The 16,236-nt window shown below is 41.1% G+C and overlaps 1 protein-coding gene across 4 annotated transcripts in view; it reads left to right on the forward strand.

Annotated features, from left to right (window-relative positions):
• The window catches only part of mlxipl (MLX interacting protein like), a 32,044-nt gene that overhangs the window by 8,871 nt on the left and 6,937 nt on the right, over positions 1–16,236 (forward strand). For 2 of the 4 annotated variants that reach the window (XR_013100495.1, XM_024803977.2), the window contains exons 8-11: positions 4,218–4,369; positions 4,495–5,092; positions 5,197–5,270; positions 9,536–9,806. Coding sequence is in view for 3 of the 4 variants with exons in the window: in XM_024803977.2 (XP_024659745.1) it covers positions 4,218–4,369; positions 4,495–5,092; positions 5,197–5,270; positions 9,536–9,806 (1,095 nt within the window). In the remaining variant the exon portion in view is untranslated. Of the gene's footprint in view, positions 1–4,217; positions 4,370–4,494; positions 5,093–5,196; positions 5,271–9,535; positions 9,807–14,125 lie in introns of all 4 variants that reach the window. The other 2 variants (XM_076888943.1, XM_024803978.2) reach the window with 2 other exon arrangements.

A 16,236-nucleotide genomic window follows, 5' to 3' on the forward strand; every position in this document is an offset into this window, starting at 1 on the left:
TTTTCTTTTTACTGAGATAAAAAAAGAGCTTTTGGTATGCATTACCTACTGTGAGATCATGAGGCATTCTGAACAATGTGTCTTGATGAAAGACGCTCAGTTCAGGAAAACTTAGGGTTACTGCCAGTTTGAGTGAAGACAGTTAATATTGACTGCTCAAACCTTAAATAACATGCGAAAAAACTGGCAACCTGCCAGCATAGATTTAAAACTATGTGACCTGGCAAATAAAATGTAAATACCCTGACTGATTATCTCAATCAGAGAGCTTCACATTGTGTGAAGGTTTAATTTTCCATTTCTGTTCTTTGTCTCTTTTATCTTAAAATAAAGACGGAAGAGACACTATACTGCAAAAAGTATTCAGTTGTCTGCCTTCACACGCAAATGAACTTGAGTGACATCCCATTTTTAATCCACAGGATTTAATATGAAGTTGGCACACCCTTTGAAAATATAACAGCTTCAGCTCTACTGGGAAGGCTTTCCACAAGGTTTAGGAGTGTTTATGGGAATTTTTGACCATTCTTCCAAAACTGCATTTATGAGGTCAGAAACCGATGACTGATGAGAAGACCCAGCTTTCAGACTCCGCTCTTATTAATTTCAAAGGTGTTCTGTGAGATCAGCACTCTGTGTAGGCCAGTTAAGTTCCTATCACTGGAACTAAAAGGCCGAGCCCTACTCCTGAAGAGCAATGCCACACTATAATCCCCTCTCCATCATACTTTACACAATGCAGTTAGACAAGTAGGGTTCTCCTGACTCTGCGGAAAGTTAGTGACCTCTGTTAACTATGTGCCTCGGCATCCACTGACACTGCTCTGTGAGTTTACGTCGCCTACCACTTTGTAGCTGAGTTGCTGTCGTTCCCAATTGCTTCCACTTTGTTATAAGACCACTAACAGTTGATTTTGGAATATTTAGCAGTGAGGAAACTTTAAAACTCACTGCACAGGCAGCATCCTGTCACTAGAATTCACTGAGCTCCTGAGAGCGACCCATTCATTCACAAATGTTTGTAGAAGCACTCTGCATGACTAGGTGTGTGATTTTTTTTTTTTTTTTTTACTTTTTTTTCTTATATACACCTGTGGCCATGAAAGTGACTGGAACACCTGAATTCAGTGATTTGAATGGTTGTGTGAATACTCATGGCTGTACGGTGTAAGTACTAGTGTTATACAGTGGGGCAAAAAAGTATTTAGTCAGCCACCGATTGTGCAAGTTCCCCCACTTAAAATGATGACAGAGGTCAGTAATTTGCACCAGAGGTACACTTCAACTGTGAGAGACAGAATGTAAAAAAAAAATCCATGAATTCACATGGTAGGATTTGTAAAGAATTTATTCGTAAATTAGGGTGGAAAATAAGTATTTGGTCACCTCAAACAAGGAAAATCTCTGGCTCTCACAGAGCTGTAACGTCTTCTGTAAGAAGCTTTTCTGTCCCCCACTCGTTACCTGTATGAATGGCACCTGTTTGAACTCATCATCTGTATAAAAGACACCTGTCCACAGCCTCAAACAGTCAGACTCCAAACTCCGCCATGGCCAAGACCAAAGAGCTTTCGAAGGACACCAGGAAAAGTATTGTAGACCTGCACCAGACTGGGAAGAGTGAATCTACAATAGGCAAGCAGCTTGGTGTGAAAAAATCAACTGTGGGAGCAATTATCAGAAAATGGAAGACATACAAGACCATTACGTGGTCAGTACACACAAACAAAACAGTGAAGAAGGCGCAGCAGCGCCTCTTCTTTCTCAGGAGGCTGAAAAGATTCGGCATGAGCCCCCGCATCCTCAGGACCTTCTATCACTGTGCCATTGAGAGCATCCTCACTGGATGCATCACCACCTGGTATGGCAACAGCACCGCCTACAACTGCAAAGCTCTCCAGCGAGTAGTGCGGTGCTCTGAACGGATAATTGGAGGTGAGCTTCCCTCCCTCCAAGACATCTACAGGAAGCGGTGCCTGAGGAAAGTGGGGAGGATCATCAAGGACTCCAGTCACCCCAGCCATAAACTGTTCAGACTACTTCCATCAGGAAGGAGGTTCTGCAGCATCCGGTCCCGTACCAGCAGACTGAGAGACAGCTTTTTCCATCAGGCCATCAGACTGCTGAACACTTCATAGACACCTCAGCTTCACTACTGGAACTTTAACATTATGCACTCCATACTGTACAGTAACGCCACTGTTTTGCACATGTCTCACTCTGTATATTTTATTTTATATATTTTATTTATTGTTTACTCTATTTAATTTGTAAAATATGTGTACACACACACACACACACACACACACACGTAGAAAAATATTTAGTATACACATCCAGAAATGCATATACTATTATATATTGTACATATATTTATTAGTTTCAGATGTAGCCATTCTTGTATTTTGCTTGTTTACATTATTGTATTTTGCACAACTCTGTTGCTTGTGAAGCTCGCACACAAGAATTTCACTCACATGTGCTGTACCAATGTACCTGCACATGTGATGTGACAATAAAAGTGATCTGATTTGATTTGATTTGATTTTGATAATCTCCCTCGATCTGGGGCTCCACGCAAGATCTCATCCCGTGGGGTCAAAATGATCATGAGAACGGTGAGCAAAGATCCCAGAACCACACGGGGGGACCTGGTGAATGACCTGCAGAGAGCTGGGACCAAAGTAACAAAGGTCACCATCAGTAACACACTACAACGGCAGGGAATCAAATCCCGCGGTGCCAGACGTGTTCCGCTGCTGAAGCCAGTGCATGTCCAGGCCCATCTGAAGTTTGCCAGAGAGCACATGGATGATACAGCAGAGGATTGGGAGAATGTCATGTGGTCAGATGAAACCAAAGTAGAACTTTTTGGTATAAACTCAACTCGTCGTGTTTGGAGGAAGAAGAATACTGAGTTGCATCCCAAGAACACCATACCTACTGTGAAGCATGGGGGTGGGAACATCATGCTATGGGGCTGTTTTTCTGCCAAGGGGACAGGACGACTGATCCGTGTTAAGGACAGAATGAATGGGGCCATGTATCGTGAGATTTTGAGCCAAAACCTCCTTCCATCAGTGAGAACTTTGAAGATGAAACGAGGCTGGGTCTTCCAACATGACAATGATCCAAAACACACCGCCTGGGCAACAAAGGAGTGGCTCCGTAAGAAGCATTTGAAAGTCCTGGAGTGGCCTAGCCAGTCTCCAGACCTCAACCCCATAGAAAATCTGTGGCGGGAGTTGAAAGTCCGTGTTGCTCGGCGACAGCCCCAAAACATCACTGCTCTCGAGAAGATCTGCATGGAGGAATGGGCCAAAATACCAGCTACTGTGTGTGCAAACCTGGTAAAGACCTATAGTAAACGTTTGACCTCTGTTATTGCCAACAAAGGTTATGTTACAAAGTATTGAGTTGTATTTTTGTTATTGACCAAATACTTATTTTCCACCCTGATTTACGAATAAATTCTTTACAAATCCTACCATGTGGATTCATGGATTTTTTTTTCACATTCTGTCTGTCACAGTTGAAGTGTACCTCTGGTGCAAATTACTGACCTCTGTCATCATTTTAGGTGGGGGAACTTGCACAATCGGTGGCTGACTAAATACTTTTTTGCCCCACTGTACCATGTCTAGAAAATCTGCAAAAACTGGTTTTTATCGGAATGCTACACTGGTCACTGTATATACAATGTAACAGAAACTGCAGTACACAAAATACAAAATCCTTATTTGGTATAACCTCTGTTTCTTCAGTTGTCCACCAGAGAGCACTATCCTACTTTCCATGTATTATTTTACCATGAAGTAAAATATCTAAGGTGTGTGTGTGTGTGTGTGTGTGTGTGTGGTGTGTGTGTGTGTGTGTGTGTGTGTGTGTGTGTGTGTGTGTGTGTGTGTGTGTGTGTGTGTGTGTGTGCCGCTGGCAGGCCTTTAAAAGTAAGAAGAATATTTCTATCATTCATTAGACAGGAAGGCGGAGTAGGATCATTTAATTTTCTACTTCCTACTTCCTTTTCAGCATAAAATTTGAGTTACTTATAAACAGTTGATTGATATATTGGTTAGTTTTTGTTGAATGTCTATATATGTCACGTGTACTTTATTTCATTAGATTATTCTTTTAAATGTTTTATCTTCCTGCTGTATCAGAGCCTTTTCCAGTTGATATTCTGAATAACATACTATATATACTGTACTCTTTCTCAGATATCTTTATGAACAACCGTGGCCAACCCACCGAGCACACTGGTTTTGCGGACTGTAGCTATTTTGGGAGTTCTTCTGGTGCAGCGTTTGCTCCAGTTCCCTCCCCTGTGGCAACAGCGCCCCGGCTTCTCATCGACACGCAGCTGGCTCAGGTACTGCTGCTGTTATCAGCTTCTTCTGTTTGTGTTTATTGTCTGCTTGTGCAGAATTATTCAATTATTCCAGCATCTAATGTTATTCTTGTTTAATCAGTAAAACAGATTAATTTTTTTCCCAGCCCAATCTACTATCTGACAATCTGTCCCACCCCTCTATATCTAATACCCGGCCAAACCAGACCAGCTCTGGCCAGGATTGTGGAGAATACCACACATCCAACATCATAACAGAAGCCATGCCTTATGGACATCAGTCATACCATGATGCACCAGTTTCTATAGCATTTAGCAGCAGCACTGAACAGACGGCCTCTGCAAGTATTCCCTTTTTGTACCCACTGCCATGCCACAAGTTTGGTTACTATACGACAAGCAGTGGAACCTCCACTGTCATCACTCACACAGCCTCCACCATGGGGGCTCAGGGTGCTGCGCAGCAGGCTCACGGATACCCTCACACAGGGGAAACGTACTCCCAGACTCCCTGCCACTCTCTCTCTTACCTAGCTGTTGTATCTGACCCGGTCCATGCAGCGCTGCCCTCTGTCACAGCAGCTCACTGCTTCTCAGTGCCAGAACAGGTGACATTTACGGGGGCCAAAGGGAAGCATAAGCAAAAGACAGGAGGAGCGAGGACAGCTGCCCCCCCTGTACTTCCATCCACTCCCCCACCCACTAGCTGTCTGGCTAAACTGCTCTCCACTGGGGCTCATGAACGTGAGTGAATTCTGACATGTTCTTCCTCAACTAACAGTTTTTTAAGTAAAACAAAAATAAAAAATGCAGTGGGCTAATGTTTAATTTTGGATTTGTGTTATCAGGAAAGCCAACCCTGGGATTTGATACTGCTCCAGTGACAGCCAAAGCTCAGAGGTCATCATCCTCTAGCTCCTCAGTGAGTGTGGAAAACTGGCTTAGCACAGCATGTCAACAAGAAATAACTAATGAACTTTAGTGACTTTTACCAAGTGCTACTGGAGAATGGATATTCATATCATCAAGGCCACTCAGCATTGTATTACTGATATATGTATGTAAGTATGAGCAACTAAAGGAGTGCTGTGTGCTGGCAATAGACACAGGTGTCCTTAGTAAGCCGCACCTTAGTGTTAATGTTTTTGTAGAAGACTGCAGAAATTTTCAAAAGCTTACCTGATAAATAGGTTACATCTAAAAGTTTACTCATCTAACCTAAACAAAAGAGGACATAGCAAGCGGTCTCTTTTCATTCAGCAAGCAGATTTATGTCCATTATAAGTTCCTAATCTCATATATATATATATATATATATATATATTAGGGGTGCAACGATATTCGTATCGATATTGAACCGTTCGATACAGTGCTTTCGGTTCGGTACGCATATGTATCGAACAATACAACATTTGTAATTTATTTTATCAATTTTCCTTCTGACGATGCTGTCTGTGTGGAGCGCTCAGTGAATCTGTGTTCGACTACTCCGCCTAGGCTGCACTGTCGAGCGCAGATCCACTGAGCGCTCCACACAGACAGCATAGTCAGAAGGAAGAGCACAGGGCAAGCTAGCGAGACAGAAGTTAAGCTCTCCTTGCAACAGGCAAATTGACCCTCATTCAGATCTGGCGTTTGGAATTATTTTGGTTTTCATGTGACGTATGACCCTGAAGGTAAGCGAGTCATGGACTAAAGTAAAACAGTATGTTGGATGTGCCATGCAATGCTCAATTACATTGGTGTGAACTAGTGTGTTAGCGCAGTTAGCTCGTTAACGTGTTGGCCGTCTAGCCCCATGCACGGAGCGATCGGCGGTAGCTCGTTAACGGAGATTTGCCGTGTTGTGGCGTTAAGGTCATTTCAACGAGATTAACCTGAAAGCACTAGTGGGAACACAACGAATATGACTGCACATTTACACCGACATCATCCTAGTGCAAAGACAAAAACAACAAGCATGCTACTAACTTTAGCCGAGTCATTTAGACAGCTGTTAGCACATGATTCTCCTTATGCTGCTGAGAATATAGCCCAGAAGAAGCGGATAGTATAGCTTTTATTTTGGAAAGAGCCATTTCTCTGTAATAAACTCTCTTTTCCAAAGATAAGTGATTCCTCAATCAGATACAGGGCTTGCAATATCGCTAGCCCGACGTCCCGGAGCTAGCGATTTTTTCAGTCGGGCTACCAAAATCTATCTCTTCCCTGCCCGTCGGGCTATTGTAGGAAAAATATATGTCAATGCTTTTGCATTCTTTCAGAAATGTAGCTGGGTAATTATGTCATTGGCATCGGTGAGCCACTGTCAATATGTGACATATTGAAGTCGCGTTTGAATTTGCGCTCGTTTTTTTGCTTTCACTTTGCAATCGTGCGAACTGTGTATAGAGAGCGACAGTACTGATCTGTGAGTGATGATAATTTGTGCACCAATTCCTCTGACATCGTCTTATTAATCGTTAGCTTACTATGCAAACATGACAAGTGAAATCTCCCGCAGCAAGCTTAAACATGTGAGAGGTTGATCGCGCAGAGAATCGCTGAGCTTATGTGAGTGCGCGTGTAAAAGCATTTCAGTTCTGCTGAGCCAAATAAGACAGGTCAGGGTGAAGAAGTGACAGCCAAATAAAAGCTTACCACAAAACAGAGAAGTTATGACAAATCAGACTATAAGGCAAAAAGAAAGTGCAGCTTTATGGTTTCATGGACAAAATAATTTCTGTGGCTGCAATATGACGAGCTATATAACCAGGGCTGCACATAAGTGGTCCGCAGGTGCGCATTCGCTGTCAAAATAAAAAACGCGCACAAGGGTTAGGGTTAGGGTTAAATTTAAAAACTGTACTTTTGAGTTAAAATATATATTTATAATTTTAATAAATGACAAATTAAAAATGCAGGAACATTTTTTTTGTATCGAAAAAATATCGAACCGTGACACCAAAGTATCGAACCGAACCGAACCGTGAATTTTGTGTATCGTTGCACCCCTAATATATATATATATATATTAGGGGTGCAACGATACACAAATTTTTAATTTGTCATTTATTAAAATTATAAATATATATTTTAACTCAAAAGTACAGTTTTTAAATTTAACCCTAACCCTAACCCTTGTGCGCGTTTTTTATTTAGTATTTAGTATTTATTTATTTATTGTCATTGTCAAGAACAATGAAATTGCGTTTGGGGCTTCCATACAACCCAAAAAAAAAGAAGAAAATAATAAATACCCCTTAAAACCCAAGTGTACATATTTAACCCAGTGTGACTCCAATGCAATAAGACAATCCTTAGCAATAATGTTCGTAGAAATTCAGACAAAGACCTGAGAAACATGACAAAATACAACAATGCAACCCATTCAATATTATTGTACTGTGAGATATGATATCAGATATGATAGTTATCTATTTAAGAAAGAGGGGGGGGGGGGGCAGGAGGGGGAAGAGAATAAAGATATGATGCACCAATGCAGACCAGTTCATTGCTATTAAGAAGTTGGATATGGTTATTGTCCGTGAGAGCGAATGCGCACCTGCGGACCACTTATGTGCAGCCCTGGTTATATAGCTCGTCATATTGCAGCCACAGAAATTCTTTTGTCCATGAAACCATAAAGCTGCACTTTCTTTTTGCCTTATAGTCTGATTTGTCATAACTTCTCCGTTTTGTGGTAAGCTTTTCTTTGGCTGTCACTTCTTCACCCTGACCTGTCTTATTTGGCTCAGCAGAACTGAAATGCTTTTACACACGCACTCACATAAGCTCAGCGATTCTCTGCGCGATCAACCTCTCACATGTTTAAGCTTGCTGCGGGAGATTTCACTTGTCATGTTTGCATAGTAAGCTAACGATTAATAAGACGATGTCAGAGGAATTGGTGCACAAATTATCATCACTCACAGATCAGTGCTGTTGCTCTCTATACACAGTTCGCACGATTGCAAAGTGAAAGCAAAAAAACAAGCGCAAATTCAAACGCGATTTCAATATGTCACATATTGACAGTGGCTCACCGATGCCAATGACATAATTACCCAGCTACATTTCTGAAAGAATGCAAAAGCATTGACATATATTTTTCCTACAATAGCCCGACGGGCAGGGAAGAGATAGATTTTGGTAGCCCGACTGGAAAAAATCGCTAGCCCCGGGACGTCGGGCTAGCGATATTGCAAGCCCTGTATCTGATTGAGGAATCACTCATCTTTGGAAAAGAGAGTTTATTACAGAGAAATGGCTCTTTCCAAAATAAAAGCTATACTATCCGCTTCTTCTGGGCTATATTCTCAGCAGCATAAGGAGAATCATGTGCTAACAGCTGTCTAAATGACTCGGCTAAAGTTAGTAGCATGCTTGCTTTTTTTTGTCTGCTTCCACTTGTCTTTGCACTAGGATGATGTCGGCGTAAATGTGCAGTCATATTCGTTGTGTTCTCACTAGTGCTTTCAGGTTAATCTCGTTGAAATGACCTTAACACCACAACACGGCAAATCTCTGTTAACGAGCTACCGCCGATCGCTCCGTGCATGGGGATAGACGGTCAACACGTTAACGAGCTAACTGCGCTAACACACTAGTTCACACCAATGTAATTGAGCATTGCATGGCACATCCAACATACTATTTTACTTTAGTCCATGACTCGCTTACCTTCAGGGTCATACGTCACATGAAAACCAAAATAATTCCAAATGCCAGATCTGAATGAGGTTCAATTTGCCTGTTGCAAGGAGAGCTTAACTTCTGTCTCGCTAGCTTGCCCTGCGCTCTTCCTTCTGACTATGCTGTCTGTGTTGAGCGCTCAGTGGATCTGCGCTCGACAGTGCAGCCTAGGCGGAGTAGTCGAACACAGATTCACTGAGCGCTCAACACAGACAGCATCGTCAGAAGGAAAATTGATAAAATAAATTACAAATGTTGTATTGTTTGATACATCTGCGTACCGAACCGAAAGCACTGTATCGAACGGTTCAATACCGATACGAATATCGTTGCACCCCTAATATATATATATATATATATATATATATATATATATATATATATATATATATATATATGCGCATGTGTTGGTTCAAACCTCTGCTCTAAATACTCTGTGCCACATCCTTTCAGGGGAAAGTGATTTCATTTTTGTGAGACAGGTCTTCTAATTGGATACCATGTGTTGCTCAGCAGACAAGCAGAGGATCGCATGTAGGTGGACCGTCATCACAGCTGCAGCACGGGGCCGGTTGGTCGGTAGGGATCCCCGTGTTGACACCTCTGCAAAGCCAGAGTGCCACCCTGGGCCACAGTGGACCTCAAACTAGCACCTCCAGAGGCTCTGCTGTGTCTACCCGGCTTACCCACGGTACCTCAGACACTGGCACAACCCTCCTCGTTCCCAAGACTGAGAAGCTGTCACCTGTTCAGCTCTACAGCACTGACAGGAGCAGCTTAACTGGTAGGACCTCACTGCTTCAGGGAGTGATACAACCCCATTTATAAAAAAGTGGTACAGAAAGCAATGATTTGCAAATCTTAAAAACCCTTATTTGATTTACAGTAGAATGTGAAAAACATACCAGATGCTTAACTGTCAACAGGTCAGCACGATTTGATAGTTGTTGTTTTTTTGTTTTTTTTTTTGTTTTTTTTTTTTAAATCAAATGTGGGTTGTGCCCATGAAAAATGTGCCATCTTCTCTGCAAATGTCAAACAGCTTGTTCTGCTACTGACTCTTGTGTAGTGTCATTCATTAGAGTGGATAATTGAATTCTGAAGAAACAAACCATATCAGCAATTTAACAGTTTATCCATTTAACAAACAGGGACCTTAGTAACATGTGGAAGAACCATACACAGCCACAACAGCCTGGCACCACTTCCTCATTCTGGTCACCAGCTTGGACACACAGTGCTGTGGGATGGCATCACATTCTTCAGCCAGCATTTGTTGTAAGTCAGCCTGTGTGGTTATTAGGGATGGGTATCGAAAACCGGTTCTTGTTGAGAACCGGTTCCCACTGTTTCAATTCCTTGGAATTGTTTGCCATTTTTGCAAACGATTCCCTTATCGATTCCAGTCGCCCCGAATGACGTCACCACGTTGCGGAGCGTCATTTACCTGGCAGGAAACACAGCACCTAAGCGGCTCAAACGCTCAAAAGTTTGATTATACTTTACGAGAACGGATGACAACAGGGCAACTTGCAATACTTGCAAAGTAGATACTTCATTTAAGGGAGGAAACACTACGAATATGCAAAAGCATTTCCTCACAAAACACGCGATGACCTTAAATGAATGTCGTGTTTTTAATTCCGCTCCGGACTCGTGAATCTCAACCCAGCAGCAGCGGTAACGTTTGCACGTCCTCTCCCGTTAATGCGGCAGGTAAATAATCAACTAACAGTGCATATTATGTTAGCGCGATCTGCCTTATTACAAAACCTGCCATTACTGTGCATTTAGGTGATCGTGATGAGAGAGACAGACAGAGTCTGGCTCAGATGCTGCCAGTTCTCGCTGCAGTCTACCGGTAGCATCTCCTTTCAGGCCAGGATAGACGAATGTCACTGAGCAGTGACTAAGTTTGTGGTCAAAGGCTTGCACCCATTTGCCACAGCAGATGCCCCCGATTTTCGGTAAGTGAATGTGTTTAATTGTAGGCAGGGACATTACTGGATATTCTTGTGTAATTGCCACAGAACAATTTATGTTATACTTTGTTATTGCTACAGACGAATATTTATTTTATTATTTTACATTTACAATTTTTTTTTTCCTGGGGACCCTGTGACACCCCATTGAAGAGCCGTAGGCTGGATCTCTTAAGATCTCACTGTTGGGTTTGTAAGGCCATGTTACTCCTAAATGTCTACCTTGTTCAAAGAGAAGATATAAAACAAAGTTCTAAGCTGATTAGCTTAGAACTTTGTTTTATAAAAAGGAGAACACTAAGGTCGATTGACCTTAGTGTTCTCCTTTAAAAAAAAAAAAAAAAAAAAAAAGAATCGATAAGAGAATCGATAAAGAATCGAATCGTTAAACAGAATCGAAAATGGAATCGGAATCGTGAAAATCTTATCAATACCCATCCCTAGTGGTTATGTTGGCTGTCTATGACTTGTTCCTTCAGACTTTAATCATCCAATACAATGAACAACATGGCATTTTTAGAGAAGTAAAGTTTTACATCGGTGCAACCCACTCAACCCACAAATGCATTTTCCTTGGAAATGTGGCTTTCCAGCAGTATAAAATTTATTGCCAGCAAGCATTATTACAACAAAGAAATAATCAACTAAGCACAAATTTAAGATTCCTACATTTTTTTGTTTTGTTTTAAAGAGAAAGGCAGCGATTCACCAATCAACAAAAAAACTCTCTTTAAATTACACAGCAGTGGAGAGTAGACTTTATCAAAGTAGATGTCTTTCTGAAAGCGCTGTAACTAAGTTTAAGAATATAATCCACCCACTGTTATCATCTTCAATGCCCTGTACCAACATAGAGCAGAGCAGCTATCTGAATACTACTCCAACAGAGGTCGATTATCTTGTTAATAATTTTACCTCCTCACTACGTACGACTCTGGATACTGTAGCTCCGGTGAAAACTAAGGTCTCTAATCAGAAGTACCTGACTCCGTGGCATAATTCTCAAACACGTAGCCTAAAGCAGATGTCTCGTAAGCTGGAGAGGGAATGCCGTGTCAAAAATTTAGAGGATCATCATTTAGCCTGGAGAAATAGGTTACTGACAAAAAGTCAGAGCTCTTTTGAGCCAACCATCCCTTTAACATTAACTAGTAATGACTTCATGAACTTCTTCACAAAAAATATTTTTATCATTAGAGAAAAAATTACCAATAATCATCCCACAGATGTAATGTTATCTACAGCTACTCTTAGTAACATTGATGTTAAGTTAGACTCTTTTTCTCCAATTGATCTTTCTGAGTTAACTTCAATAATTACTTCCTCCAAACCATCAATGTGTCTTTTAGATCCCATTCGTACAAAACTGCTCAAAGTCCTGCCATTAATTAATTCTTCGATCTTAAATATGATCAACCTATCTCTAATAATCGGCTATGTACCACAGGCCTTCAAGGTGGCTGTAGTTAAACCTTTACTCAAAAAGCCATCTCTAGACCCAGCAGCTAATTATAGGCCAATCTCCAACCTTCCTTTCATGTCAAAAATCCTTGAAAGAGTAGTTGTCAAACAGCTAACAGGTCATCTGCAGAGGAATGGTTTATTTGAAGAGTTTCAGTCAGGTTTCAGAGCTCATCACAGCACAGAAACAGCTTTAGTGAAGGTTACAAATGATCTTATGGCCTCTGACAGTGGACTCATCTCTGTGCTTGTCCTGCTAGACGTTAGTGCAGCATTCGATACTGTTGACCATAATATCCTATTAGCGCGATTAGAACATGCTGTAGGTATTACAGGTACTGCACTGCAGTGGTTTGTATCATATCTATCTAATAGACTCCAATTTGTACATGTAAATGGAGAGTCCTCTTCACACACTAAGGTTAATTATGGAGTTCCACAGGGTTCAGTGCTAGGACCAATTCTGTTTACATTATACATGCTTCCCTTAGGCAGCATCATTAGAAGACATAGTATTTTTACATTTTCACTGCTATGCTGATGACACCTAACTCTATCTATCCATGAAGCCAGATAACACACACCAATTAGTTAAACTGCAGGAATGTCTTAAAGACATAAAGACCTGGATGGCCGCTAACGTTCTGCTTCTTAATTCAGATAAAACTGAGGTTATTGTACTCGGCCCTGGAAATCTTAGAAATATGGTATTTAACCAGATTCTTACTCTGGATGGCATTACCTTGGCCTCCAGCAACGCTGTGAGGAACATTGGTGTGATTTTTGACCAGGATATGTCCTTCAACGCACATATTAAACAAATATGTAAGACTGTGTTCTTCCATTTGCGCAACATCTCTAAAATTAGAAATATCCTGTCTCAGAGTGACGCTGAAAAACTAGTTCATGCATTTATTACTTCCAGGCTGGACTACTGCAATTCATTATTATCAGGATGTCCAAAAAACTTGCTGAAAAGCCTTCAGTTAATCCAAAATGCTGCAGCAAGAGTACTGACAGGGACTAGAAAGAGAGAGCATATTTCTCCTGTTTTGGCTTCCCTTTATTGGCTTCCTGTTAAATCCAGAATTGAATTCAAAATCCTGCTCCTCACATACAAGGTCTTAAATAATCAGGCCCCATCTTATCTTAATGACCTTGTAGTACCATATCATCCTATTAGAGTACTTCGCTCTCGCTCTGCAGGCCTACTTGTTGTTCCTAGAGTATTTAAAAGTAGAATGGGAGGGAGAGCCTTCAGTTTTCAGGCCCCTCTTCTGTGGAACCAGCTTCCAGTTTGGATTCGGGAGACAGACACTATCTCTACTTTTAAGATTAGGCTTAAAACTTTCCTTTTTGCTAAAGCATATAGTTAGGGCTGGACCAGGTGACCCTGAATCCTTAGTTATTAGTTAACTAAGGATTAGTTAACTAATAACTAAGGATTCAGGGTCACCTGGTCCAGCCAGGTGATCCTTAGGGTCCAGCCCTAAGGATTAGTTAACTAATAACTAGTTATTCTGCAATAGACGTAGGCTGCCGGGGATTCCCATGATGCATTGAGTTTTTCCTTTTTAGTCACCTTTCTCACTCACTATGTGTTAATAGACATCTCTGCATTGAATCATATCTGTTATTAATTTCTGCCTCTCTTCCACAGCATGTCTTTTATCCTGTCTTCCTTCTCTCACCCCAACCGGTCGCAGCAGATGGCCGCCCCTCCCTGAGCCTGGTTTTGCCGGAGGTTTCTTCCTGTTAAAAGGGAGTTTTTCCTTCCCACTGTCGCCAAAGTGCTTGCTCATAGGGGGTCATATGATTGTTGGGTTTTTCTCTGTATCTATGAAGCTCCTTGAGGCGACTTTTGTTGTGATTTGGCGCTACATAAATAAAATTGAATTGAATTGAATTAAATTATGGGCCAATATTAAAGTAATGTTCATCAGCATAAAAGAAGTATGAAGACCTTGACTGTCTCTTGACTACTGGTACATTACATAATATCATCAAAAGAGTCTGAGAATGGAGAAATCTCTGTGTTTAAGGGGCAGCACTGATAATAAATACTGGATGCCTGTGATCTTCAGGCTCAGGCGGCACTGCATTAAAAACGTGAATGTAGTCAGGAACACTTCCTGAAACCTTAAAGCTCTGATGTGCAAAGAAGAAGCGGTATGTGAACAAGAAAGTGGTGTCATTTTAACATTGAATACACAAGCAGCTGTTAAAGAATGTTACTGTAAACATTAAAAGTCACAGAGCACAATCTGACTGCTTCAAAATATAAATATTTGATTCACTTGCAGAAACTAATGAGCAGCTGATAAATGAGTTTATTCTTTTAGAACCAAAGTTATTTTGAAAATCAGTTTTCCTGCTTGAGCACTGCAGAGTAAATGTTATTTTAATTATTTATTAATCTGCAGCTCATGACCAAAAAGAGAAACTAAATCTAAATGGTCAATCTTAATTTGCAAAGTGTTGCTTTGTTATCAGTGTCACAGTCTGGCGAGGGCAGACTGTAGGTGTTGGCAAAAGGACCCAAACGCAACTCCATAAACTGAACGTGGCGTAGATTTAACAGAAAATAAGCCGTTTATTGAGGCCAGCAAAAGGGGAGTACAAACAGCAGGACACAGGTGAACACTAAACCATAGCCTAAACTGGGTGAACTAAAGCTAAACATGAAAAACCTTAAACGTGGTGAACTGACATAGAATGCTGACGTGAGGGTATGGATGAGCAGACGACCTGACAAATGACATGCAAAAACAGAGGACTTAAATACACACATGAGGTGATCAGGGGAAGTGGAGACACATGAGGAAACAGCTGACTAACATGAACCTAATGACAGGAGCAGTGAAGCTAAATACAAAGAACCAAGAACACACGACTCCTTCCAAAATAAAACAGGAAACATAATGAAACGCAGACATGACAACCAGAACTTGACAAGGTAAGACACAGACATGAAACACATGAAGAGCAGGGGAGACTTAACATGGATTGGAAACACGAGGGGGAATTAATAAGAACTAAAATCACCTAGGCATGGTAACAAATGAACTTAGAAAACCTGAAGGGCTTAACATAAACTATAAACATCAAAATGAACTAAAACTCAAAACACTGGGTCATAAGACCCAGGACCGTGACAATCAGACTTCTGTGGAGTCTCAAATCTAAACTCATCATTCAATAAAGAATGTTATTTTCAGCCATCCCAAGTCCGTTTACAGTGCACCCTCACTATTTAACAATTATATCTATTTATGGTTGATGGACATTTTGTCAGTTTTGGTGACCCAAATTTATTACACAGCCTATTCAAAAACCTATCATGATAAAAAGTATCATATAGTGTAACAGTGTATCAGTTTAATAGTTTTTGGCCTCTGCACAGTTGGGGGCTGGGCTGCTACAAGCCACTTAGCAACCCACCCCCAACCCAAGCTCCTCCTTTACCGCTCTCCTCACCTTCACCTTTCCTGTTATGAATATTGAGTGGCACATTGAATGCAAAGCCCCAGAGGAGAGCCATTATACCAAAGATAATAACTGCAGATAAAAATATCAATCTTCTTTTGAGCGTACTGGTCCTGACTAAAACTGTACTGCTGAAGCCTTAATTAAATGCCAGCATCCACAGCCACAACATGTCTAGCTGATTTAATGGATTAAAAACTCATTACTGCAGGGTTTGACGCACATAGGTGCATCTGATTTCCAACAAATATAATACATAAATGTCATGTATGTTATTTATTTTTT

This window comes from Maylandia zebra, linkage group LG10 (assembly GCF_041146795.1).
Source record: "Maylandia zebra isolate NMK-2024a linkage group LG10, Mzebra_GT3a, whole genome shotgun sequence".
Classification (NCBI taxonomy): Eukaryota; Metazoa; Chordata; class Actinopteri; order Cichliformes; family Cichlidae; genus Maylandia; species Maylandia zebra.